Genomic DNA, 27,109 nt, shown 5'->3' with positions numbered 1-27,109 from the left:
GCTGAATTAATAAAGGGCAGGTCAGAACAAAAATCACTTGATGAAAAAGAAAAATTACTGAAAAATTACTGTAAGAGCTGATGGGTTGAGACCAAAACAGCTGTTTCCAGTTCAGTGCAAGTTTTTATGGTAAATATAGATATGCCTCATAAACTGCTTGCAGTGAGTAACTTTAGAGCTCTTGCTTATTCCTCTAACATACTTGGAACATTAGCTAAACCTCATTTTAAGCAATATGGGACAAACTACATTTCTGCGGTTGCTCTTTAAATTAATACTCAAAAGTCTGTCACTGCAATTAACTTCTTGATAAAAAGAACTTCAGTGTTTACATGCAGGGAACAGAGCAGACTGGGCACCGTATGACAATTTATGCTTAGTGATTTTTTTCTTAGACTGTCTTTCCTTCCATTTCCATTTGGAAGTGTAATGAGATACATGAAGGTGAAAAAAAGAGAGGAAGAGAATAGGTCTTTAAAGCTACAATACTGATTGTGAGAAAATGTGAATTAGTACAGTAGTTTTTGATGGAGGCAGCTTTTTATGAAAGTTGAAACTGTATGAATAAATAATTGCAAAACTCTTACTTAGAGAATGTTTCATTTTGTCTCGTATCTTATAAAATGTGATGCACTTGCTATTTATATTTTGTGTTTTTTAATAGGTCGCAACCATGGATATTTCATCTAATAAAGATGAGGAAGAAAACTCGATGCATAATACAGTTGTCCTTTTCTCTAACAGTGACAAGTTCACTCTCCATCAGGTTAGGATAATAGTTACAATTTTTCATTTTGTTTCCCTGCTCTTAATTAGAAAAAAGTGAATGAATGTCCTTGTTAGGAGTTAAATTATACAGCAAGCTAGTTGGATTTTACAGTTACATGTTTTCAGAACGCAGTGTCTGGCACGTGTTGAGTCTGCTCTTGTGTGTCCTTGCAGGATATGTGTGTGGTTTGTGGCAGTTTTGGCCAAGGTGCTGAGGGCCGGTTGCTGGCCTGTTCCCAGTGTGGGCAGTGTTACCATCCATACTGTGTCAGTATTAAGGTGAGTGCTGTTGTTACACACAAAAACTACTTGATTGCACTGTTTTCATATTGTACTTTAATAGCACTATGCTGCCTTCGGTTTTGTGGTAATTAGGGGAGTCATTAACTTGTTAGATATTCATCAGCTAATGTGACCATTATTTGTATGCGACTTATGAAAGACTTTAATTAAATGTCATTTTATAGTATGCATAGCCTCAAGAGAAATTAACCTTTTTGTAATTTTGCAACCATAAATAGCGCTGATTATCCAGCAGTTGGTTAAAATAACAGTTTGAGATACAAGTTTTAAACCTAGATACAAGCAGAATTAAAAACAAAGAAAAAATTACACTGCATCTTCATTTACTTGGGGCATAAGGTTTAGTTGATTCAATTTGCCTGTTGGCTGTCAGAATTGACAGCATTTGGAGTGGTTAATTAATACATTTTACATTCATTAGTCTAGGAGAGAATGTGTGAAAATTAAATTTGAATGCTGTGAAATGACCTAGCAAGCACAAAATAAACTATTTACTGCAGTATATACACTGTACACTTTTCATTGGTTGTGATGTAAGTATATCTGTGTAAAAGTGAGATTTTTTTCAAACATGTCAAAAAACTTTATTTTGCACATATTTTACAAAATGCCATATGCGTATTTCATGCAATTATAATTTGACTTTTTGTTTATATACTACTCTTGCATTATATATTAATTGCAGTAAGTTAGCTGTTTGCTTCAGATGACTTAAACTCCAGCATTGTGATCACATCACGAGGATCAGGTTTGTGACCTCTTGAGGAAGCAGAATATACACAAGTCTCTGGGACCTGACAAGATGCATCCCAGAGTCCTGAGGGAATTGGCTGATGCAGCTGCCACGCCACTTTCCATGATATTTGAAAAGTCCTGGCAGTCAGGTGAAGTCCCAGGTGACTTAAAAAGGGAAACACTGCACCTGTTCTTAGAAAGATCAGAAAGGAGGACAGTTTCTTTGTTTAATCCATTCCTGTTCACTGAACCTTCAGAAAGTCTAATTGATAAAGAGCTCCTTGAGATGTGGGTGGTGTGCCCAGAAGAGCGTCCTGAGCTCCACACACCAGACCTTAATTTATACATTAATCACACTTCACTGAGCCGTTTTCAACTAATTCTCACCTTGCATTTTTCAGATTACTAAAGTGGTACTTAGCAAAGGCTGGAGGTGCCTGGAGTGCACAGTGTGTGAAGCCTGTGGGAAAGCCACGGATCCAGGGAGACTCCTCCTGTGCGACGACTGCGACATCAGCTACCACACCTACTGCCTGGACCCACCCCTGCAGACTGTGCCAAAGGGAGGCTGGAAGTGCAAATGGTGTGTTGGGGCCTGGGGTCAGAGGTGCTGACTGCTGGCCTCTTCTGCTTCTCTCTGTCACTTGGTATTTGTAGTGGCAGTTGAATTGTAACAAGGTTTTAATTGTGTCTAAGTCAGGTGTGTCAAACAAAGCCAACAAAATGCTTTTGAGTTGTTTTATTCAATTATCAGTGTATAAGGGAAACTCTTACTGCCTCTTAAAACTGCTTCTTCATACCAAAAACCACATAATCAGAGATAGAAAAAACTTCTCTTTTGAAACTCATAGCAAAACAATTTTCCAGTTTACATTCATTGTAATCATTCCAGTGTTCAGTTGGAAAAATGAACGGGTGCTTCACCCTTGTGTTCTCAACACAAAACCCTGTGAAAACCATTTGTTTTACTTGGGTGAAATAGAAACAGATCAGACTTCTCACATGGTTAAGTCTCCAGATCTCAAAGTGAATGGCAACTGGAAGCAGGAACTCCTTTGACCTGTTGAGCTGTTCCAAGAACCCATCTGCCTACTTTTGCAGTTTCAAGGGAATTATTAATTAGGAACTTTCTTTAAAAAGTACAAAAAAATGTTGTTAAACATTTGTGGTTAAACATGTTGTTAAGTTAGAACTTAATTACTCACCTCATTCTAAGTGGAAGAGATTTAAAGCCACAAAATCATCTTCCTGTGAACTGACAGTAATAGATTATTTTGTCTGTTCTGTAGGTGTGTTTGGTGCAGACACTGTGGAGCAACTTCTCCAGGTTTAAGATGTGAATGGCAAAATAATTACACACAGTGTGCTCCCTGTGCAAGTTTGTCTACCTGTCCAATCTGCTACCGCACGTACAGGGATGAGGAGCTCATAATTCAGTGTAGACAGTGTGATCGGTAAGGATTTCTAATATTTCACATGTTTTTCCTGTTCAAGTCTTATTTTATTTTTTCCCCCTAATGTAAAAGCATAGAGGTGAAGGAAATGGTCATGTGGTAAAGAACACTGGATTACTGAGTCTCAGAAGTCTCTTAGTAGTTCATTCCTGGTTGTACCACAGATTTAACTGTCTGACTCTGGGCAAATTAATTAATCACTCTGTGCTTCTTCCCCCCTGCCCTGTAAAAATAAAACTAATTTACCTCACAAGACTGTTGTTGTGAGGCTGAATCTAGATTATGTTGTATAAAGTAATTAAAATCATTGCAATATAGGGAGAAAATTACCATACAAAAACATACTTGGGAGATTGTTTTATAGAGAGTTCCTTCCTGTGGAGGGAAATAGTTGATCTGCTGCTCCATATACAGGATGTAGCACACACCACTGTAGGGGATGCTATATATGGAAAACCTGATTCTGTGGTTTCTCCCTGAAAGAATTCAAACTGAACAACTATTCCCCGTTTACTTGGACCATAGACTGATACTTGGGTCTCCTAAAACACCACCTATTTCCTTTAAATTGTATTTTTTCCCCCACTTAATTTCTAGATGGATGCATGCAATCTGTCAGAACTTAAACACAGAGGAGGAAGTGGAAAACATAGCTGATATGGGTTTTGACTGTACCATTTGTAGGCCATACATTCCACCAACGAACGGTAAGAAGACGATCGAAACCAATGGCAGGATTGCACACTGCAATAAATAGGTTTGGGAATGTGTTCTGTGCTCTGCTGGAGGTTTGGCTCGTGGTAGAAGTAAGATTTTTTTTGTGTGTGTTTGTTTTAAGGGCTCTTGTGGAACTGTCTTAGGCACTTTTGCACCCTCGAGTGATTTAGGCCCAAGGAAACCTCTTGGGAATTCTAGGTAGAGGTACTGAAAGATAGGGATAAACTGCTAAGAGCATTTGGTAGTGAAGGGGTCAAAGGCATCTCACTTTGTCAAGTAGAAGGAAGAATGCCCAATTCTCTAAAGTTACATCTGCAGAAGAATCAGAAAATTATTTCTAAGCAGAAAAAGTTTGTGTATTTTGATGCTTTGAGGCTGTCTGAGGCAGCAGTAGTTGTAACAACAGTCTGTGTAAGCATTTTTCCCATCCTCTTTCATGTTTTCCTAATGCCTTTTCCTCAGCTCTCCCAGTATTCAAGACCAGTGCTTCCCTCCCTAGCTGCAGTCTTGAAAAGAATTGGCCATACTTCTTTGTTTGGGAGTTATCACTTCCTTATTAATTAAAATGTGTAATTCCTTCTGATGAACTTGGCACTTCTCTGGACATGGATACCGACAGCCTTGTTGGTCTGTATCACAGTTCTGAGTAGTGGCACTTCAGGAGCTGAGGTTACTGCACTTTAAGCACATTTACAGCATCTGGTTCCATGGGATAGTGCTGGTTGATGTTCCTGTGAGTGGCCTGTCAGCAGTTAGGTTGGCCTGTGACATGATTTATAGTCTTATATTTTAATCTTGTTGCAAGGATGATAGCCCAGGTCTGTTTTCCCTGCATGTCAGCTCAGGGAAGTTGCTGCTTCAGTTGGCTCCTTTAACATTGGCACCTATTCCCATTTTTAGCATAAGCACGTGAAAGTGTTCATATTAGCCCTTCATTGAGGTATCACAAGAGAACAGAACTAAGCAAACATTTCAAGAAAAATTCATATCCAACAAGAAGTTGCCGTAAGATGGTTTTTCCTGATTAAGATGGAAGATGTTGTGAAGCTGGAGAGGTCTGCCAAGCAAAGTTCAATAGAGCATCTAATGTCCCTTAACACTGTGATGTCCTCATCACAGCAGTAATTGTAACTGACTGACCTGACCTTGGAGGTTTATATACTCCCTGCTGGAAGACTTCCAAGGAACCTATTTTTATCACTAATAGAAAAATGACTAATGCTTCTGTATTCCTGCAAGTCATTTCATTGTACAGCTCTGCTTCCAAAAATTCAAAAGGAAAGAGGTTTTGTAAGTGGGAAAAGCAAGAAACTTGCAGATACAACATAGACTTTTCTGTATTTTTATAATAAGCTTTGGGTAGTTAAAGCTAAAAGATTCAAGTAAGAAATACTTCTTCCTTTCTCTTTGGAGCTGGCAGAGCTACGTTGTAGAGATAATTAAAGCTCATGATATGGAACAGCTTCACAAGAGGTTTTTCACTTCCAGGCAGAAGCTGGCCCCTGAGTTAGTCCTTCCTGCACACCTCTGAGTAGTTTTGTTGCATAGGTTTGGATTCCAAGGAATAGGAGCCAGTCCCTTGGGAGTTCCCAAGTTTTCTTTGCAGGTTTTTTTCACTTTTTTTCATAAGACAAGTTTTTCAGCTTATTCTTTTGTGTATTAAAACCTCTCTAACACGTGTACATTTGCACAGTTGCATGTCTGAATATGTCCTTTGATGCATGTTGATAGAAATACCTGCATGTACTTTTATATGAAATGTTTCAGTCTTTCATGAATTCTTCTAAAACTTCTGTGGAAATTTTCTATATTTTTTTTTCAAAATGAGAAGAATTAGTATTTGATAAACTTAGGGAAATAAATGTTAGCAGTAGAAAGCATCTAAAAATGTGTCATATTGTGGGATTCTTACTGGGATGGTTCTTGCCCTTTCCATTTCATGTATCATAGATGTGTTGCAAGTATTATTAGAGGGTTTGTAAACACTTTCTTTCTAGAAGAAACAAGAGCCCCTCAACCTAATAAAGAAACAAAACATTACAGGTGTACCCTTGGTGAAGAATAAATGGTTCTTGTGTGTAGGTATTGAGAAGAAACTTTCATTTCTCTTTCTTCAGAAAGTGGAAACATTTTTAAATTTGTAAGAGCTCTTCCCTGTCTCATCATACCTGATATTCTTAAAAAGTCATCTTCTTCAGGAAACAGAAAAAAAAGATAGTGTTTTTCTTCTTGAACATACATAAATATCAAAAACCAGAATGGTGTAAGATTTGCTCCAGCGTAGTGTACCAGAAATCTTCATTACTAGGTTATTGTGAAATAATCATCACTGATCACTATTTTAACAGGTTCCTTTTAGTACTGTCTCAGGTTATAAGAAACGTCCCCCAGCATATTACTGTGTACTGTAGAGAAATTTATAAATTCTCATGACTAGATGCTAGGCAGGTGCATTAGGTAGCAGCAGCTTTTCCCTGTGCTGTAATTCCTGCACGTTCAAGAGTGGGGTGTGTGTCTCTCACCCACATCATCTCCTATACAAGCAGTTATATATACAAGATCTACTCAGCAGTTCTGCCTTTGTGTCATTTGCCCTTACATGTCATATGCCCCATCTGCAAATTTCATCCCTCCTCGCTTACTCCCATCCTGTCTCCATCCTGACTCCAGCTTCCTCCTCCCTGGCTGCTGTTTTTGTTCCTCTGCAGGATGCAGAGCTCTGCCTGGTTTTCTTTAACCAGCTACAACTGACCTGCTTGCAGTTTCTGAAGCTGCCTGTGTGCAGTTATTCCTCCTGGGGCTCAAGTAAACATGCTCATGGAGGCAGTGAGGATTTGGTGTCACTTACCCCTCACCTGATACTGCCAGTGAGACACATTGTGGCTGGCAGTCTCTGTTGTATCATTTTCATTAAACTGATGTAAATTTTTCTTTATTCTGAAATTTAATTCTATGTACTTTACAAGATTCAAACCTAACATAATACTATGTGTTAAAAAATTAACTTTTGAATTCTTTTATTATTTGGCACATTTACTACGTCAGCTCTAATGTTCTTGTGTTACATTTACCAAAAAAATCCCTGTGTCATTGACACAATTATGCAGGCACCCAATGAAAGAGTGCTCTGCTAGTGCTGTATTTCTACATCAGTCATTCCACTCTATTCCATATGCTAGTTTCATTTTTTTGTAGAATTGTTCTTTTCTATAACAGCCTTAAAAATGAACTCTGCTTTCTTGTCTCATTATTATATTCTGTGCAATTATTTGCTTTCAGCCAAGGCTACTAAATGCTGTACAATATTCAGCACATTTAAACCCTTTTGCAGATAAGTTAAGCAATTTTGGTTAAACTTCAGCTGAATGCCTCAGAAAGCACTATTTTTTTTCCATTTAATTTTTTTTCCTTTGGATAGGCCTTCTCTATTAGTACTGTGCTTCTCTGCTACCCATTTTATTGATTGTAATCCTTAATCTGCACTCTAATTAGCTCCTTTCCTGGAAGTCTGTTTGATACTGTCTTCAAACACTGTTTGTTCGTGCAGTTTTTGTGAGTGGGTCTCTGAAGGCCTCACCTCTGTCACTGTCAGCTTGCTTATTTGAGCCTTTCAACTCTATTCAGTCTCCAGAGCTAAAATTGTTCAGTCTGACCTGGATGAGAAGATATCTCTTTGTTTGACTTTTAAATTAAGGATTTCAAATTTCTGTTCACAACTTTTATTCTGATTTTCTTGTTTACCTTAGATCCAATTCAATAATTGCTACTTCAGTCTTAAAACCATCTTGCAAATTATAAGAAATTAAATGAACAGATGATGTCTTATTCCACTTTGAATAGTTCTTACAATCTGCCTATATTCTGTTTTTTCAATTCAGTGTTTTGAGTATCTTCCTTTCTGTAGCTTTTCCTCTGTTTTTTGTTTCTTTCTGGTTTTATGTCTCTTTCAAAATGTCATTTCCAATTTATTTTCTTCTTGTCTTTCTCTCCACTGTTGAGTTCAGTTTTTCAGTAGCTCTCATAGGCTCCATTTATTTACTAATTCAATGAAATACTGGTTTTCTGTAGGTTATACCCTGTGCATTAATTGCACATTACATAAAACTTTCAAAGCACTGTAGTTTTTGAAGACAGACTTGCAATTTCCTTAAATTTGTTTATGTGCTGGAAAGCATCCTGTATGTTTCATACTCACTGTAAGTGTTACTTGGAAGCTTTTGTGCTTTTCCGCATCTTGTCCTCACTCCCATGATGTCCTGTGAGGTGGGAGCAGCAGCACACGTGCCATGGTTGATGTGACACACAGAACTCCACACAGGTTCTCTGTCTCAGGGGTCCCAGCTGGTGTGACAGGCACAAAGGAAATACTCCAGATGTTATCTTGAGTCTTAAATTCAGCATGAATAATGTTTGTAGGCCAAAAAAATAGAAAAAAAGTGTGGATAAACTTGCTTCTGTGGTAACGCTAACTGTGCCTGACTAACAGGTTTTTTGATTTTAGTTCAGTGTTTGCTACATAGGAGCTCCTAATTTTCACTTTACTGCTCTGTCTATGTAATCTCTGTGAAGTCACTACTAATATTAAAAGTTTAGTGTGCACATCATAGGTGTGTGGAGCATGATTGCAGTTAAAAGCAAAAGGGAAGAGCATTTCTAGGCTACTAAAGTAGCCTTGTATTGCAGGACATTTTGATTATTATTTTTTCAGTCCCACTGTTCCACTGCTGTCCTGTAGTGTAGCACACAAGGTGTAGTTTCTAAGTTGAGTTTCTGCTGTTCCATTTATCAGTACTCTTATCTGGAATAAGAATTGCCCTATCTAACTTCAGCAGGTCCTGTGTTATCTGTTCTCAATACCTCAGCCTTCTCCAAGTGCTGTGTAAGAGGCCTGACAGCACAGCCACAGTGAGAGCCTTGTGTGCAAAGCTCTTGGAGTGTGCTAGCCCCTCCTGGGGAAAATACTGATCAATACCCACTTCACAAAAACCTCACAGTTTTAATGATTAGGGCAGCAAAACCTGAACATCATGACTAGTGTAGGGGTTGCTTTCCAACCCAAAAGAGCCAGTGTATTCGTTTGCCCTTGGTCCAGTAGAAGGAGATAATTTCCCATTGAATTCAGTGCTATTCCAATGCCATTCTTGGCTTTAGGAAATTGGAGAACTCCAGTTGGTATCAGACTTCTTTTGTAGTCACATCTGTGACGCTGGAAAGCACTTTATTTTAAAGGTGCAAGTAAATAATTGCCAACAGTATAAATTAGGGAGTTTAATGGAACTGCTTGAAGGAAAATTGATAGTTTCAATTTAAATTAAGTCACCATTTTTAAAAGTTGAAATTATTTTCCTTATATTTTTCAGTGCCTTCTTTGGACTGTTGTGATTCATCAGTTGGAGCTCAGATTATTTCAAAATCAAAAGAACTAGGTAAAGAATGGAAATGCTTAATATCTGATCATTTAGAATATTTTAAGGGTGTATTTTTATATGAGACAACAATTCCTTTTCCTGTGGTTTTGTAACACACAGCATTAACTATCCTTCAGTTACCACAGCATGCTTTCCATTTTTTTCCCTCATTCTCTCTTCTTTCTTCTCTCTTGCCTGCCATACCTGCACTATAATAATTTCTTTTAAATTGTGCTTTGATCCTACAGTCTTAGTTGCTTGCCTTAATATCAGTGGTGATAACACTTTGTGGCTGAGTCAGGCATGTACACAAATGTTTACAGGCTTGAGCTGTTAGGAGGATGCAGCTTTTCTGTGTTTGTCTGGTTTGTGCTAGGAATTTATAATCCTGACAAGCCTACTCACAAGTCAGTCTTTACAATGATAGCACCCAGCAGCTTCCATCATGTTAGGACAGCTTCCCTCACATCAGAGGTTTTTTTTTTTTTTTTCTATTTGACACCTGAGAGAAACTTCTCCCCTGAAATATTCAGTCTCAAAAAGAGTGTGAGATGTTTTTGAAACACACATACCTTTCAAGTTTGGTGTAAGAAGGCAGTCAAGTAGGAAGAATTTGTTCAGAACCAGCTGTATTGTCAGATGTTACATGAGAAAAGTTTTTGGTTAAATGGAACAAATGTTATTGTATTTGTATGTTTTCAAAAGCTGTGTTATCAAATCGTGATTTAATTGGCTCCAGAGAGCTGAAGCATCATTGCAGCCTCTTCATTATTTGGCAATTCCCTGAAAGTTCACAGACTTCCACTTGCAGGACCCTAGCACAGGTGACAGGGCCTTTCTGTGTGGTGAATTAAGGAATATTAGAGTTTATCAGTGGACTCAATTGTCATTAAACAGCTGGAGGAGGAAGCAGTCTTGCAGGTCTTGGGAGACTTGGGTTCTGCCCACAATTTCCTGTTTGATCTTGAGCAGCTCACTTGATACAACTTGGATTTTTTTGTCTGCCTATTAAATAGAGCTGATAACTTCTCTGAGTTACCAGGAGTTCTTGGAGGTTAAAGGTTGTTAATGAGATGAAGGTCAAGTGCTGAGGGCTGAATGGGGGCCTTGGCTGACAGTCAACAGGGACACAAAGTATGGCTTACACAGTTTCCTGTGGGTGCCAGTAATACAGAAATGTCCTGCAAGGCACCAATTTCCATAATCAAATTGTTCTTTCTAATGAGTCCTTGATATAAGTTGTTTCATAGCAATGTAATGGATTATTGCTGGATTTGACATCAGACTCTAAATCATAAAGCTGTAATTGTAATGTGTAAGACAGTGTCAGATATCTCTGGTTTATTTATTCCAATTTCTTCACTCACGGGTCAGCTCCATAGTTGTGGATTATTAACTCTTCTAAGTGCTATTCATAAAAAATCAAAGACTTGTAAATTAAAAGAGTTTTATATTGCTGTTATGATTCATTCAACTTTTATAGACCCACCGAAGACATACACCCAGGATGGAGTCTGCTTGACAGAATCCGGCATGTCTCAGTTACAGAGCCTCACTGTTACAGTACCGAGAAGAAAACGGACGAAACCAAAGCTTAAACTGAAGATTATAAATCAGAACAGTGTGGCTGTGCTTCAGACACCCCCAGATGCCCAGTCAGAACACTCAAGAGATGGGGAGATGGATGACAGTAGAGGTAGCAGTCTACTTTTGGCATGTCTTGTAGCTTGGAGTGTTGCAGTACCTGTGTGTATTGCAAATATCCCTGGGAGTTTTTATTACACTGATACTCCTGTGTTCTGTACAAAATGTTTTATGGAAATTTCTTGAACAGTAGTCATGGCTCATTGTTGTCCATTTCAGGAATTTTCCTTGTTGTTCTGTTTATGGGTCATCCATCCTATAGGAAATTCACCTTTCTAGGGCTGCCAGCACTGGAAATAGGAGATGATTTTTTTTGTCTAATCTTTGGGTTACCTATGGGAAACGTTGCACACTCACAGAGTACAGTTGTACTCAAATTCAGTGCAAACTGTTTGAAAGTTTTGGCTCAGCAAAGCAACGTCTGTATCACTGAGGGGCTGGTACTAAAATCAAGTGGGAAAGTGGAGTAGTTCTTTGCTCAGAGTATTTCTCTTTCCTGAAAGAAGTAAGGTGAGAGTCAGTGATCTGGGCTAACACGTGGATTGTGCAGCACCATTGTCCTGGCCATGGTCTGCCTGTTCATGCTGAGAAGGGTGATGGCACAAGAGTTGTTAATCCATGGCCTGGGACAAGGCTCCTTCCAGTGGCAGGTGAGAAAGTCATTGCATTGGTCATGTAGGTGTCTCTGGAGAGGAACTGTGGCTTACAGGTGCCCCACCTCCCCACAATTCTGTAATGCAACACTGCCTTGTTAATCAGATTAAATGTTGTAAGAAGCTGCGTAGTTCAGCCATTAGTGAAGTTTCAGTGTTAACTTGTTGATAGAAGTATGGTTCTATTATTTGATGAGCACATTCTTATCCTTTGTTGTTGACTAGAACTATTCTTTACTAAAAAATAGTTTCCTTTTATTTCTTTTTAACCTTCTAAACAGTTTGTTTTTCTTTCATGTCTTTCAGTAATCACAGGGTTTGGTACCTCATCCTAGCATTACATGGACTCTGAAATTTCATCTCACATTTTCATATTCTCCATCACCTGGGTTTTTGAAAGCAAAAAATGCTTTTGAATTTGGAGGCAGCTAGTCACTTCCCTTGTTCTCCTTCAGTGGTTAATAATATTTACTTTTAAAAATGTGTGCCTGTTTTCTGTATGACTTTTTCTGACTTCTTTGCTTGTTGGCTTCTATAAGTTGTAGGTCTTTTCAAGGTCTTTTCAAGTAGATAGCAGGATATATACATGTGATAGCAGGGTATGAAAGGGAGAGCCAGAGCATCCACAACTTCAGTTTCAGTTCTGATCACCTTTTGTTGCCTTTTTTGAAGATAAAGCACAGCGAGTACATAGGAGATGGGCTGGATTTCCTTGAAGCTCTGGGTGTATAGGGCTCTATTCTGGAGAGGGGATCAGTATCTGTCTCCAAATATCTGGAATTTTTGTATGAGCATCAGCATGAATAAAACTGTGCCATGGCTTTGACTGGAGTAACACAGTGTAGAAATTCCAGGGGAATAGGAAAAAACTTTTGACTCTTGATGTTCCAGGTGGAAAAAAAAAGCTTTATCTGAGAAAATTGAGCTCATGGAATTTTGTTACCATCTTGTCTGCAGGCTTGCATCAGGTTCAGATTTCATTTGGTCTTCTGCATTTTAGAATCCACTTGAAAGTTGAGCTTGCTTTGGGTGCTTCAGCTTGGTGGCCTTTGCCATCCACTGGCTTTGTTGGTAGAACTCAGTGAGGTCTTTATCAGTGGGAAGGTCTGGGCCATGACCTAGCCTGTGGAAGAGTGAGGGTTGCAGTTCCACTACAGCAAAAGTGGTGTGGAAGAGTCCAGCTCTGTTACAACATTTCTCCCTCTTACAACTGCGTGGGGTTTTACTCCATCTAGAATTATACACCTATATCCAAAGCAGAACATGAGAATTCCAGTATCTTTTCAGGGGTGAGAACATATTTAACATTTCAGAAGGCTCATGATAAAAGGTCTTTTTGGGGATATCAAGAAGAATTAGTTCCCTCTCTCTTCAACACCAAAGGCTTTTTAGTGTCAACATACTTTACATCTGTTTCTACCCTGCTTTCCCACAGAATATAAACTCTAACTTTGAATTATAGTCTTCATGTTCAAGGCTGAGTAATTCCTTTGGGCTGAATTTTGTATTATATAAATCAAATTCCTCTTCACAGATCAGTCTGCTTTCAGTCAGTCACACAGCTTCGAGTCATGAACCCCTACACTAGAAGTCATTACACTTTACTTTCCAAGTGCAGGCTGCAGTTTTTAAGTGTCTTCTCAATTTAAAAAAAAAAAAGCCCTGCCAAAGAAAACTGAGGACAGTGAAGAAAAGGAAGTATATCTTGGTAAATTGGATCCATATGTCTTGATGGAATAGCTAGAGATTGCTCAGACACTTAGCACAAGCTTCCAAAGGAGGTACCAAAAGCTTTCTCTGATTCATACATACTAATTACAGTATTTATTTGCTGGTTTTGTCTAAACATCATCTCATAGGAAATATGTGTATAGATAGGATGGGTTTCCCAAAAAATGTCCAGGGATTATGAGTATCTGTTACCCTTTTGAAAAATCTGTCATTCTCATCCAGTTTCTCATAAAACAGTCAGATGTGGGCATTTTGGAAAAAAAATTTTCTTTGGCTTTTCCAGTTAAAGTTACCATTTCCTCTTTTCTGCAGAAGGTGACCTTATGGATTGTGATGGAAAATCAGATTCCAGCCCAGAACGGGAAGCTGTGGATGATGATACCAAAGTGGCTGAAGGAGCTGATGGGATTAAAAAAAGGAAGCGAAAACCATACAGACCTGGTAGGATAAAGTAACTTAGATCATTGTGTGTCCATTGTTCATTTTTTTCTGTATAGTTACAAAAGAAAAAAATTTGAAAACACTTTGAAATTCTGAAGTATTCTTTTGCTTACTGTTGACTGTAGATTTTTTCCCCTATTCTGTTTCAAGTTGCTTTTCTTCTTTGCCAAAGCACTTTTCAAAAGGTTGCTGGTCAGCAGTGCGCTTGTTCTTAGTGTGCTTGTCAGTTGCTTGTAGCAGCTCAGATCTGTGCCTTATTGATTTTTAACTTGATAGGAAATTGATCTTGAGCAGCTCACTTGATACAACTTGATACATGCTGTATTTCTATAATTATTGAAGAAGAGTTTTTATGTGTGTATGTATGTATATGTGGAAATACCTGAAATTCAGACAACTTTTTGCAGTTATTTTATGTGTTTTCTGAAATATTTTAAAAGAGTAGTTTACCAAGTATTTGCAGATTACTTCTGACAGGTGAATTTTAATGAATTCAGTTACTGGATGAATTAATTTATTTTAATTTCTTTGTGCAGTTGACTCTTTAATTATCCCGACTGAGTTAATGAACTGTATGTCTTTGGTGCACAAACAGTTGAGCTTTGTCTATGTAGAATACATCCATTAGTTATCCATTAGTTTTCTGCTGCCAGCAATTCCCCTGGAAAATGAAACAGATCTGTATCTGATACGTTTAGATACATAAACACCAACTGCAAAGGATCAGGAACTCTGCAGTCAGTCTCTAGTGAAGGATTCAGGAGTTTCAGGCCAGTATGATGCTGATTAATTATATTTTTATTTGGGATATGTCGTTCTCTAGTAGCATCATTTGGAGTGGTGGGCTCTCTAGAGCTATTTGCAGAGGATTTTTTGTGGTCCTTTGAGGTTCTTTAATAGGTTTCATTTGGTAGATTGACAGCTAATTCCAGCAACTCATCAGTTTGCCCCAAGGGAGGGGAAAACCAGCATCTGAAATTTGCCAGGTTTGGTGATTTGAACTTTTGTGGATGTTCTGCAGTCCTGAAATTCTGATCATTTTTCATTACATGTGTACCCACTGAGACATAAAAATTCAGAAATGTCTCACAAAATTCTAAATTAAAACCCCTCAAATATCTCAGATTCATTCCTAGAAATCTAGATGCAGCAGTCTCCTTGACCTGCAGAGTAATCTTGGCTCTTATTTGTGCTATGAAACACAATTTTTATTCAATACATTGAATTTTTGCTTCCTTGTTCAGGTATTGGTGGATTTATGGTGCGTCAGAGAAGTCGTACGGGGCAGGGGAAGACAAAAAGATCTCTCTCCAGAAAAGATTCTTCTGGATCTGTTTCTGAACAGTTGCCTGGCAGAGATGAAGGTAAGTGCAGGAATTTGATATTAAATGTTGTTCATGCTTAATGCAGTAAAAGCAATACAGCTCATCAACACGTATGTTTGTCATGATGGTTTTATTCATTCAACTGAAAATACCCATTCCTGCATAGCTATCATTTCAACAGAGCCTGAGATGTGCAAAGAAACTGAAACAATGAATTGCAGGCTGTTGTAGGAGATAAATAGTGAGAATTATGATGATGATCTTAGATTTAGAGCCATCCTCCTTCTGATACACCTTCTCCAGATGTAGCCCTGGTCCAGGGGTGTCTTGTGGACCATCAATTTTAATACTCATCAGTCTTTCATATTCCATGAGTGTGTCTAATCAATTTTTACAAATCCTTTTATGCTCTGGAAAATCATTTATTAGAGAATTTAGTCTTATGTTATTGTTGCACAAATAAATAATTCCTTTTGTATTTCAAGCCAGATATTAGATATCTGGGAGTTTTATAAGCTATCCTTATGTTTAATGTTAGGAAAGATTATTTTAAAAAAATCATTGATTCTAGAAATATTTTCTAGATGTATATCATATTTCCCCATCAGTGTTGCCTTTTCCAGGGCTGAGGGATCCTTGACTTTGTTGGGTGCCTTTTCCCATGGCAGAGCCATTTTCATGCCTCTGATACTGCAATTCTCAGTAGATTGGGCACCTAACAAGGAGTCAGATTTTATTCATGGGCCTTTTTCTCTTTCTTGCTGTGTGTGATTAGGCTAAATTATTCTATCCATCTGGAGTTGCTCACACTAATCTAGAGGATGTTGAGGTATCATTCAGAAGAGATGTGGAATATATTTAGTTCAGAGCCTGTTCCCTGGAAAGTCAGTAGAAGGAGGCAGCTGCTTCTAAAGGATGGCTGATACCACCCCAGTTAAAGACCCTGGCCTGGGATTTCTCCTGTCACTCTCTGCTTTCAGCTTAGCTGTTGTTTTTTTACCTTTTGTAGAGCCAGATCAGTCTCTTGCTGTAGATTTGTACATGGTGGAGACTGGATCTTTGCTACAGCATTGAGTCAGTATTACTAAAATCTAACATTCAGGTGTTGTCTGTGCTTACATTTGTAGAACTACTTCATAAAGCCAATAAACATTTATTTTATCAGTGCAGCCAGATATTCTGATTAAGTTCCCAATCTTGGTATAGTGTTTGCTTTCTCTTCAATATTAGTGTTACAGCTGTATTTCTGCTTTGTAAATAATATTTCAGTGTAGCATACTGCCTTATGTCAGGTTGTGCTGAAAATCTTCTGTTAGATATTTTAATTTGCATAGGGGTCTGCTCCTTTAAGTAAAACTTCTTTTAAAAATTAGCTAAAAAGCTAATTCCCCAGTCTGGGTAACACTACAATGCATATTGTTAAAAAGGAGCATTCTTAAACAAGTATTCATCATTTGGAAGTTGGAGCTTCTTTTTGTCTGCTCGGGCACAATTGCTCGTTGAGAAAAATACAAATCATAGCTTGCCAAGAGCCTGCTTCTCAGTGGCCAGTACTCATCAGCTTTATCAGGATTTTTTGCACCCTTGTCACATCCACTCCTTTTCTCTGTAAAAACTCCCTCTCAGACAGTGCAGAGGTCACGGTGTTGGTGAACCTCATTCCACTCACGATCCTCTGGATATCCTACAGGAGATCACTGCAGTATAAAGCACAGCTGATTTTGTTACCATGATAATACAGTTTTAAATAACTTGCCAGAGTCCTTAACTTCATGTAATTTGCTTTGGCAAGACAGAAGTAGCAGAACTTGAGAAGTTCTGCATTACCTGCAGTGTTTTTCTTGCTCTGTTGTAATAAAATACTGAATGATTGATGAGCACTGTGTGCTTTTGTGTTTATTAGAAAAAGCAGTGCCACTTTGAAATATGACAGCTGAATAAATGTGTAATTTTTCTTGAAGGACGTTCTTTATAGATTTCTTATTCTAGGCTGTTCATTATTTATATGATAGTTCTTTCTCAGAGTTAAAAAAAAAGTTTTTTACTTCTAATTTGAGCAAAAATAGTGTATGAAATGAAAGGTAGTTAGTGTGGAACTCAGCATTGATGACTCTGGAGGTACTTCTTCAGTGGAATTCTTTTCAAATATCTGGTTGAACAGTACCTATAATTTCTGTCAAATTAGGGAATTCTTAGGTTGCCTGGGGATGCAGAAGTTAGAGGTCTGTGTGCACCTGGAGGTACAACAGTGAGTGGCTGGTGTCACATGTGGCATTTCCTGCTGCCAGAGCCTGGGAGGTCAGGGCAGTTCAGAGCTGGACAAAAGCCACCTTTGGAATGCATCTGGAGGGATGTGCAGTAACCCATGCACCCAGAGGTAGCCAGGTGTGCTGCCACTGTATCTTTAGAGCAAAATACTGAGTATTTTATTTACTTGTGCCCTGATGTTCCTTTGTAGGTTGGACAGAGCAGCTGCCAGACACTCCAGTTGAGGAGTCTACCCCAGCTTCTGAAAGTACTGAGAAAATCAAAAAGCGTTACAGGAAAAAGAAAAATAAACTCGAAGAAACCTTTCCTGCCTACTTGCAGGTAAAGCTGGTGGTCTGCTCCTCGTGTTGTAAATCAGTGTTTCATAAGTGGGGAAGTGACTTGGAAAGAAAATACTTAAACAACGTTTCCTTTGGACTAATAAGGATAAATATTTTTAATGCATGTTTTACTCCTTTAAAACATAGAATATTTCTTAGATTCTTTGTTGGTATTGCAATAATTGCTACTGAAAAAATCCATATTTAGATTTATTTCTAGAACTGTATCCTAAATCAAGATTTTAAAGACAATATGGAACAGAATGGTTGTTAAATAATGAGTAAAGTTTGGCAGATCACTGAGTATTCAGGCTTAGGTGCATGATAGCTATTATGTAATATTTTAAAAGCTACTTTTACAATGTAAGTTAAACATCTTCAGGTATTTTGTTATTGCAGTTAGCCATGAGGATGATTTTGTGAAATGCAGGGTATGGTTAATTCTCAAAATGGAACCAGGGTTCTACATCAAGTTGCCCAGTAACATGCCCCTTCTTCAGCTCTCCTTTTTGTGCAAGGAGAAATACTTTAAATAATAAAACAATTGTGATAGATAATAACATTGCATTGGTACACTGTCTGTGCCACATATGTGTAAGAAGACTAAAGTTTTTCTGTGTAATTTTAAGGCATTAATTTAATCCTAAAACTTTGGTAATGTAGCTTCCTTAGGTAACTTGTAGCCTGGAAGAGATAGTACCATACTGGAATGTTTGTGAGACTTGAGACTCTGGTTTTTATATTCTTACTAATCCCTGGGTTTTAATTTTAACTTTGTCATTTACTCAAATTTTTCAGTCAATACAGTGTTCTTCCTACACTGTCAAATCATTTTGTCTTCTTTGCAGGAGGCTTTTTTTGGGAAAGATTTACTGGATACCAGTAGACAGAACAAGATGAGTCTGGATAATTTACCTGAAGAGTCACTTCCACTTTCATGTAAAACGAACTTGGCCACCAGTTTCCTGGATCCTTCATCTGACCCCCTTCTTAGCTCCACCTCCACTCCAGCTCAGGCAAAACTGGGACCTCAAGGTATACAAACCTGAACTTAGTGATAATTAAGTAGTTTGATTTTATTGTGGTGATTTGGGCTTTTACACACTCTTTCCCCCCTTCTTCCCACAGTTTATCTGATGTTTTTCAGCATTCTATATATGAACTGTCCTTGTGATGTTAACTAACTCTGATATTTAGTGATATTCTTCTCAAGGGCTCCAGCTGTTTCAGAAAGAGCAGTGGATGACTCATCAATCTTAAAGCAAATCTGCAACATCTCGACTATAACATCCATGGCTATAAAATCCATGAAAAATTAGCTCCATGTAAGAAAAAGTATACAATCCATTATAGAAAAAAACATGAGATACTCTCATTAAAAATATTTTTAACAGTTTAGTGAATACTAGTTGGATGAATATCATCCAACTATTCTTTTCTTTACTATTTTAGATTATTTTAGGTTGCCAGTCTCCTCGGAATTTTTGTTTCACCATGTCCTTTCTGAACATGAGTGCCCTTTCCAGGTACAGTTTGTAGCCCGTAGGCAATCTTTTGCTTCTGCTATTGCAAAACCTTACTGAAGATTCTGCTGAGAGTTTTGCAAATAGCCAGAGGGTTGTAAAGTGCTGCTGAAAGAGCAGCCTCACACAAAAGAGCAATTAAAACCTTACTGTCTCCTTCAAAGTATCTTTTCTCTGTCTTGTAGTATATGCTGTTAGCTAGAGGTGTCTTTATTTTTTGAAACTGCTACTATTTCTTTTGTATATTCATTAATTTATGGCTTGTGTTTCAGCTGATCCCCAAAGTTTTTCCATCTATAAGTGTTTGCACGCACTATCACAGTTCCCACTGTCCAGAGAGTCATATGAAGACAGGTCAGCTATTTGTGATTGTTACTCAGTGAAAATCTGCTAAATGAAAAGCAAAAGGCTGTATTATAATTAAACATTGATTCTTCTACAGTTGAAGTTGTGAGTAATAGAGAATGCAAAAAAGTAATTTCCCCTGAAGGTGAAGCTTCTGGAAATGAGGTGTTGCTTGGTCTGTATTTCCTTAGTTCCAGCACTACAAGAAAAAAAGGTCACTAGGACTTTTTTTCCACCCTGGCTTTCTTTTGAACCCAATAAAATTCAACTTCCGAGGTCTTTGCTGGCCTGTTGTCTATGTTTGAAAATACAGGTGTCTGCTAAGGAAGTCAGGAGCCTCCCCTGCAATGGAAAAAATGTAGACCCCCTTCCTCCATATTGTTATAAATTTGAAATTAAGGGGGTCTCTTGGGCAAAAATATGGGAGCAGGAATAACAGCTCTTTATTAGGGAGGAAAATAAAAAGATAAACAATGCAGTAAACTAAAACAACACTGACAGAGTCCGAATACAATCTGACACCCTGTTACTCAGGATGTTGGTAGCAGTCCAGTTAGAAATTGTGGCTGCAGTCCTCCTGGAGGGTAAGGTGTGGTTCTATTGGAGCAGTGATCCTGTAGAAAAGAGTGTAGTCTTCCTCTGAAGATGCAGTGGAAGAGGCAGTGCAGGATTTCAGAAACTCAAGATTGTATCCAGGTAGGAATGTTTGGCTCCTCCCTCTGGGCAGAGCATCTCACAATGGGATGTTACAGTTCTTATCAGTCATGCAGTGACATTCAGTAGCCTGTTATCAGCAGATGTCTCCCCTGAGAGAGGATTGGTCATTGCCCACTTAACAGGAGACAACTGCCATACAGCTGACAAGTGGAATGCATCTTGCCTTTCAGTCTGGGACACCTATCCACCTGCAAGCTTGAAGTCACTAATGTGTTCATGTCTTATGGTAGTACAGGGTTTTAGAAATTCATGAAGTTGATGTTAATTTAGTGGTCTATTTTTCCAAAGTCTGAAAGTTCTTCATAGAAAAGCAGAGTTGTAAAACTTTGTAGTTTCGTCTTCTTTTTGTTCAGAAATAAATAATAAAGAGATGGCTATTAATAAATAAATCACTAGCAATGGCTTTAGTGGATAACCTACTGTCTTTCCCATTTGACATGTGAGGCACTCAAAGGACAGTGCTTTCTGGCAATAGGAATGTTCTCAACTCAATTGTGTTTCTCAGTTCACTTGCAGCTGTTCAGTTTTCCAGCCAGAATTGTGTCCAGCTGTTGGGTGTAGTTGGGGCACCAGTGGGAGAAATTATCTGCCAGTATTGATCAGTTCCAGTGCAGTTCTGAACTCTTTGCCTGTGACTTTCTGGGGCACAGTTATTTCCATGATAGCATCCCCCTGTGTGTGAGATTCACTGGCTAATTGCTGAGCTCCCTTCTGGCTGGAGCTGCAAATGAGAGCAGTGTCCCAGGGCACTGGGGTGTTTTCATCATTTCCATACAGGCCTGGCTGTGGAGCAGGAACAACATGAACTGTTTGTTCCGTGCACTGGGGGGCTGCAGGACTGGGCTGCCACCAACTGTGATGTTTTCCTACACTGCCACTTCCCACAAGGATTGCTGACTCCTGTGAGAGTCCTTCCTTAATTGCACAGGTCTTTTCCACAAGGAAAATGTTATTCTCTTGGAAACTCCACTTGTATAATCCCAGGATTAAGGGTTAGAGATCTTTGTTCATCTTCCAGAGAGCTCTTAAGCATCTGAAAAAGTGACCCTGCTCTGCTTTCCAGCAGGTACCCAGCACTGCTGGGGAGGTCAGCGATGTGTTCAGGCTGCTCCTGAGCTGACAATGCATTTCAGGGACATGTTCTGGGATTTATTTGTTCTCACACCTTGGATAAGGGTAGCTGAACCTTTTGCTAGCCAGGATTGCAGTGGTGATGGGGATTGGCAGAGCTGGACAGAAGAGGGGTTTGGGAGTTCTTAATTTACTGTTTCTAGAAACTGTGACTGAAGTGAGCTTTAGGCTCCTAACCCTGCTTTTTGTCTGTCAGAGAGGTTGCTGGTTTTATTTGCAGTTAGAAAACTCACCTTTCCTATGTTTTTATAACACGTGAGATTGCTGGTTTTATTTTCAGTTAGAAAACTCACCTTTCCTACATTTTATAACATGTGGCACTCTCTGCACTCTGTTCTGCATGGCACCAAGCCTTAAATCACTTCCAAGTGCTGGAAGAGAGTGCAAAGGTTTGCTCACAGGTCTTGCTGTCTGTTCATGGGTGAACTTGAAGGTGTTGATTCAGATCTGTTGCGTTCTGAGAATTGTCTGCCTCTCTCTTGAGTTTCCTGACCTGTGTGTCTCTGATAAAAAAGAAGCTGCTTGGTGAGGTGTGTACTGTGAGTGCTCTGGCGAAGTGACCTTTCCTTTAGTTTGAAATAGCTTAAATTCAGTGTATTTTTTTTCTGGAAGTGCTGAAAAAGTCATCTGTTCAAGTGAGGTCTCCAGAGAATACTAAATAAATTGTTCCTAGACAAAAGGAGAGGAGTTCTCTGAGTCTCTGCGACTGATTCAGGTGCTGCTGGGACATTTTATAAATAGAAATGTTACTATGTGATTAAATGTCTTGGGATGGCTGCAGCCTTGGGAGAGGCATTTTTATGGTTTTAGAACTTCATAAATAAATAAATAGCTGCATTTGAGGGATCAGACTCACAAGATAGCATTAGAACTGTACTCTCTTAGAGATCCAGCATTACAAGCAAATTATTTTCCTTTTTGCTTTGTCTTGGCTTTCATCTCCATTCTGTAAAGAGTCAAATTAATGAGCAGTATTGAGCTATTTGTTTGGCAGCAGATGTCAACCAGCTATTGATTGTGATCTGAAGCAGCTGACTCAAGTGATTTTGTTGTTTCCAAGATAATATTTAACACACATGGAATTAAAACAAGGAAAAAATAGAAGAAAAAAAGTAAAACCATGCTTTTTAGATTAGATGTCTTGTGTGAGTTTTATGGATTATAGACTCTATCCCTCTGCTCTCAGCAGAACTCAAGTATTTTTACAGACTTAGCAAACTCCATTTTGAAAGCAGGATGGTTTTCCCATCTTATCTCCTCTGAAGGCTGTTGTGGAATCAATTTTACTTCATAGTTAGAGACCCTCAAATTTGAAGCCTGAATTTATTCACGGCCAGTTTGTAGCTACAGGTGGTAAACTTTGTATCTTTAAATGTTAGATCTTTTCACTTGAGCTTCTCCCAGCTACTTACACAATATAATAATGTTCACATTAGAAACTGAATTGTTAGTGCTGTGGAGAAAAGCACCATAACATAAAATACTAGAGAAGAATTAAAGGCTGCCAGTACAATCCCAATGCTTCCTTCATGGGCTTTTTTTTTTCTGATACCTTCAAGCTGACTTGAGGAAAGTTAAAGAAGTCTAAGATCAATCCATCAGCCAGCTGAAGTCATTACATCACCTTGTGGTGCCTGGTATTATAGTTACTTGCATAATTAGACCAAATTTCCAGAAGGAAAACAAGTATCTGAAAAAACCTAAACAAACTAAAAAACTCCAAAAAAACAACCCATCAAACACCAGCAACTAGGTTCTGTTGAGGGACATACATTTAGCAGTACTTTTTATCAGGTGCACAAATAACAATACCTGCAAAGTGGTGTGGTTTTGAGGCACTTTCAGATAGTTTTGCTGGTATCAGTAGGAGCTGTATTTTGTTTGTACATTTAAATGGACTGGTCTGCACTGGCTTATTAATCCACCTTGTTGAGTGTCAAATAGAAAACCTGATTTAATTAGGGTGGTTTCATCTTGTCTGTATTACAAAGCGTAAAAGTTTTTCTTCACTAGTAAAGTGAAGAAAAACAGTTTTTGTTTTGACTTGGTAATGGAAGAAGGGAAAAGGGTTGTCTCTGAAAATCAGTAGAAGGCACTTGTAATTCATTGTTAAACTTAGCAGCTTGGAAAGTAACTTCATGATAGAAGTAAATCCTTGGCACCAGGCTCTGAATTAAGCTGTATATTTTCCTGGGGCAGTTGGATTGTAACAATGGGAAATACATCTGGTTTTGTCTGAAATGTGTGTGTTCTTTGGTTTTCTGGTCCCTCTTCAACCTGGCCATATATTCATTTTCCATATTGTATATTTCATGATTTGTATTAATCCATTTTTTCTATTAAATTTATATTTGTCATCTCATCATGTTTTATTAGTCTGACAGTGATTGTTCATGTTGTCATGACAGTCTGAAGTTTTAGTGAAAAATATTTTTTTCAATTTTTATTTGTTTGTCAAACATTTTTTGCAAATGTTGCACATCTGTAATAGTCCAAAGCAACTAGTTAATAAAATCAGATGGGCCTTTTGTAGTAATTCCTCTCTAGTGAATTGGAGGTCAAGAAGATAATAGTATCCAGAATTTATTATTTCATATTAAAGAATTTATTGCTAGACCAAGCCAGTTTTTCCTAGATGGCAAACAAACATGACATTTCTACTTCTGGCCATTACCACTCCGTCAGATTTTCTTCTGATCTTAAAAGTATCATCTTCAATTTCTATTTATTTATTCTTGCTTCTTACTCTAGATTTCACTTCCCTATCAAGATGCAGTAACCAATTGCTTCTGTATTAAAAAGAGAGTGCTGGTAAAAGAAGTAACTGATTATCTTTTTTTAAAAAACCACTCCTTGTAGATTTACTTTGAGCTATCCTATATAAAACCTATTTGTTGACTTACACGTTCATGGACCTTCTTGTCTCAGCGGTTGCAAGTTCAGAGTAGATTTTGGGATTAATTTTCCCCTGGAATCATCCAGACTTTGTTTCACATGATGTGATCACATTATCCCTTCTAAAAGGACTAAACAATGTAAGCACGTGCAAGTGGCTCAGTCCTGGCAAGGAGGGGCTGCTGGTCAGCAGAGTCTCTGACCCCAGGGACACCTGGGCATAGGAGACCCTTAGAGCTTGGTACATCTGTGCTTGGGGATGCAGCTCAAGAACATCACCAGAGATGCAGAAATGTTGATTTTGTTCTTTGCATCTTCCACAGGCAGCACCGACGATCCTTTAGCTGATCTTTCTGAGGTCTTAAATACTGACGATGATATTCTTGGAATACTTTCTGATGATTTGGTAAAGTCTGGAGATCCTTCAGGTATGTATGTCCATAGGGTCTCTCCCTTTTGTTTCCTTTTTTTTTTTTTTCCCTCTGTATTAGAGATGTGTTTGTTGTACTGTATCTGTAGGTTCTGCTCTAGGTCATTTCAGATACAATTTTCATATCTTAAGAATACCTTGATTTGGAATGATTTTGGTTTATTCTACCAAAAAAATGGCCAAACTTGTCAACATTTTGTTTTTACTTGGCTTTTGCTTTGCTGCTTAAGAGAGGATAAAATGTAGCTGCTGTTGTCTCTCATACCTGCGTAGCTTTTTTCAGCATGCAGCTTTTTCTTTACTTTTTTTTTGTTTTCGTGTTGTAATCATCCATTTTATCTGGTTTGGGTCCTGTAGGTCTTGATTTATGCACTTTCCAGGTTGAGAACTCACCCTCCCCATTTGGTAAGAATCTAAACAATGGATGATCCATGGTTAGCAGTAGCCCTCTTTTCCTAGTGGTTTTAGCTGAAAGAACTGCATGTGTAGAAATTGCTTCTCCTTTACTGTGTCACTAATTCATGTTTCATTTTCCACTCTGTGGTGTTTGAGTCTAACACGACCTCTAAACTCTGCACTCTGCCTTTAAGAGTTCTGCATCAAGTTTTGCCTATAGCTTTTGAAAACCTTCCTTAGTTTTTTGTGTTTCATCATACAAACCCATGCATTTTCTTGCTGCCACTGTAAATATTACTTCCTGTTGTAGTGTGTAGTTTTATATGGTACATTTTGTAAATGAAAAGCATTTTTATCAATGTGAATATATGAAAGCATGATTATAGCAGTCAGTATTCTTTCGTTTTCACTGGATAATGGTTCATCATTTTATGTAAAAGACAAGTTGACAGTAAGTAGAATGGCATGTTTCATTATTTTAAAATTGGGGTTACTTGGTAATTATTACAAAAAAATATTTTAAATACTAAATATTTTTTCCAGATTTTTTTCTCATTTGAGAGATTTATTGACTTGTAAAGGATGTTAGGAAATTTACTTATTGAGTTCTGTTTTCTTAGTGCCAACAAATCACTTTGATGTAACCCATAATAGTTAGGATTTGTTTTTGAAAGAGAAACTTCTCTAACTTGTTTTATATTGGCTACACGTCAACAGCATTTCAGTAAATATTTTGTGTAATAGTTGAAGTGAACTTTAAGGTACATGAGCATGAACCATGTTTACTACTTGTGTGACTCTTTTCAAAATGTGAAAAACAGTTAAAGTGGAACTGTATTCTTAAACCTATACATTCAAAACCATGCTGAACCTAAACTCAGTAGTCGTACTTCCCATTCTTCCAGTTGCATTATATTCAATTAACATTCCTCAAACAATATAGTAAATTGGAGGTAAATAGTGGGAAGGTTTTTTTTTTTTTTTTACTTTTTCTAATCAGTGTTTTGTTTTGATTTTCCTTTCAAATATTAGAAAGTCCTGGTTTAATTGACAGCAGAATTCTAGGGGAAGGAAACAGGCTTTATGCTCTTTATTCAATACTAATAAAATTTGCTATTCATGTCTAATTTAATATTCTTTCTTCCTGCAGCTGGATTGGATATTGGCCCCATCTCTGATGATCCTTCCTCTCTGCCTCAGCCAAATGTCAACCAGAGCTCACGGTCACTGAGTGAAGAGCAGTTAGATGAAATTCTCAGTCCAGAGCTAGACAAAATGGTCACAGATGGTAATTTTTTTTTTGTCCTTAATCTTGGTCTTCTACAGAGCTTAGGTAGAAATCATCTTTTCTTTTTTTCTTTCCCCCAAATGACACATCTCTGTATTGTAACAGACTTATTTGGACTTGTTCGCACAATTACTTTCATTGCTTGCTCTGATGATTACTTACCCTGTGTTGCCTTTGCTTTGTCCAGGTGCTATTCTTGGCAAACTGTACAAAATCCCAGGTATGTGTTCTGATCCTCCTTGTGTTTTATGGAGCACAGTTCACAAGCAATGTCAGCAACTCATGCAAAGTGTTTTTTGCAGAGCTGGGAGGGAAGGATGTTGAAGATTTGTTCACGGCTGTGTTGAGTCCAGCAGCCCCACAGCCAGCTCCTCTGCCACAGCCTCCTCCCCCACCACAGCTCATGTCTTTGCACAGCCAAGGTATGTTCCTCTGCTGCTTCTGTGAGCACCAGTCTGGCCAGGAGATTTGTGCACCTTTTAAATGCTGATGTGGCAGTAGGACTCATCTTACGCTGTGCAAAATTGTGGAATCTGCCATAGTTAATTTGTGAAGTATTATTCTAAACCTGTTCTGAAGGGAGTATGTGATTAACGTCCGTGTAAATGTTGCTAATA

The 27,109-nt window shown here is 38.2% G+C and overlaps 1 protein-coding gene across 10 annotated transcripts in view; it reads left to right on the top strand.

The window, feature by feature from the left end:
* The window catches only part of KMT2C (lysine methyltransferase 2C), a 191,358-nt gene that overhangs the window by 125,741 nt on the left and 38,508 nt on the right, over nucleotides 1-27,109 (top strand). For 6 of the 10 annotated variants that reach the window (XM_030264238.4, XM_030264244.4, XM_030264239.4 and 3 more), the window contains 16 exons: nucleotides 665-766; nucleotides 943-1,047; nucleotides 2,208-2,389; nucleotides 3,096-3,260; nucleotides 3,858-3,967; nucleotides 9,338-9,403; nucleotides 10,869-11,081; nucleotides 13,726-13,854; nucleotides 15,099-15,218; nucleotides 17,638-17,768; nucleotides 18,616-18,802; nucleotides 24,702-24,806; nucleotides 25,166-25,213; nucleotides 26,355-26,492; nucleotides 26,680-26,712; nucleotides 26,795-26,914. In XM_030264238.4, the coding sequence (XP_030120098.4) occupies nucleotides 665-766; nucleotides 943-1,047; nucleotides 2,208-2,389; nucleotides 3,096-3,260; nucleotides 3,858-3,967; nucleotides 9,338-9,403; nucleotides 10,869-11,081; nucleotides 13,726-13,854; nucleotides 15,099-15,218; nucleotides 17,638-17,768; nucleotides 18,616-18,802; nucleotides 24,702-24,806; nucleotides 25,166-25,213; nucleotides 26,355-26,492; nucleotides 26,680-26,712; nucleotides 26,795-26,914 (1,954 nt within the window). The remainder of the gene's footprint in view (nucleotides 1-664; nucleotides 767-942; nucleotides 1,048-2,207; nucleotides 2,390-3,095; nucleotides 3,261-3,857; nucleotides 3,968-9,337; nucleotides 9,404-10,868; nucleotides 11,082-13,725; nucleotides 13,855-15,098; nucleotides 15,219-17,637; nucleotides 17,769-18,615; nucleotides 18,803-24,701; nucleotides 24,807-25,165; nucleotides 25,214-26,354; nucleotides 26,493-26,679; nucleotides 26,713-26,794; nucleotides 26,915-27,109) is intronic. The other 4 variants (XM_030264243.4, XM_030264245.4, XM_030264241.4 and 1 more) reach the window with 4 other exon arrangements.

The sequence above is a fragment of the Taeniopygia guttata genome, chromosome 2, assembly GCF_048771995.1.
Source record: "Taeniopygia guttata chromosome 2, bTaeGut7.mat, whole genome shotgun sequence".
NCBI classification, from domain to species: domain Eukaryota; kingdom Metazoa; phylum Chordata; class Aves; order Passeriformes; family Estrildidae; genus Taeniopygia; species Taeniopygia guttata.
The sequence above is the reverse complement of the archived record's forward strand: the minus strand, read 5'-3'. Positions and strand labels throughout refer to the sequence as shown.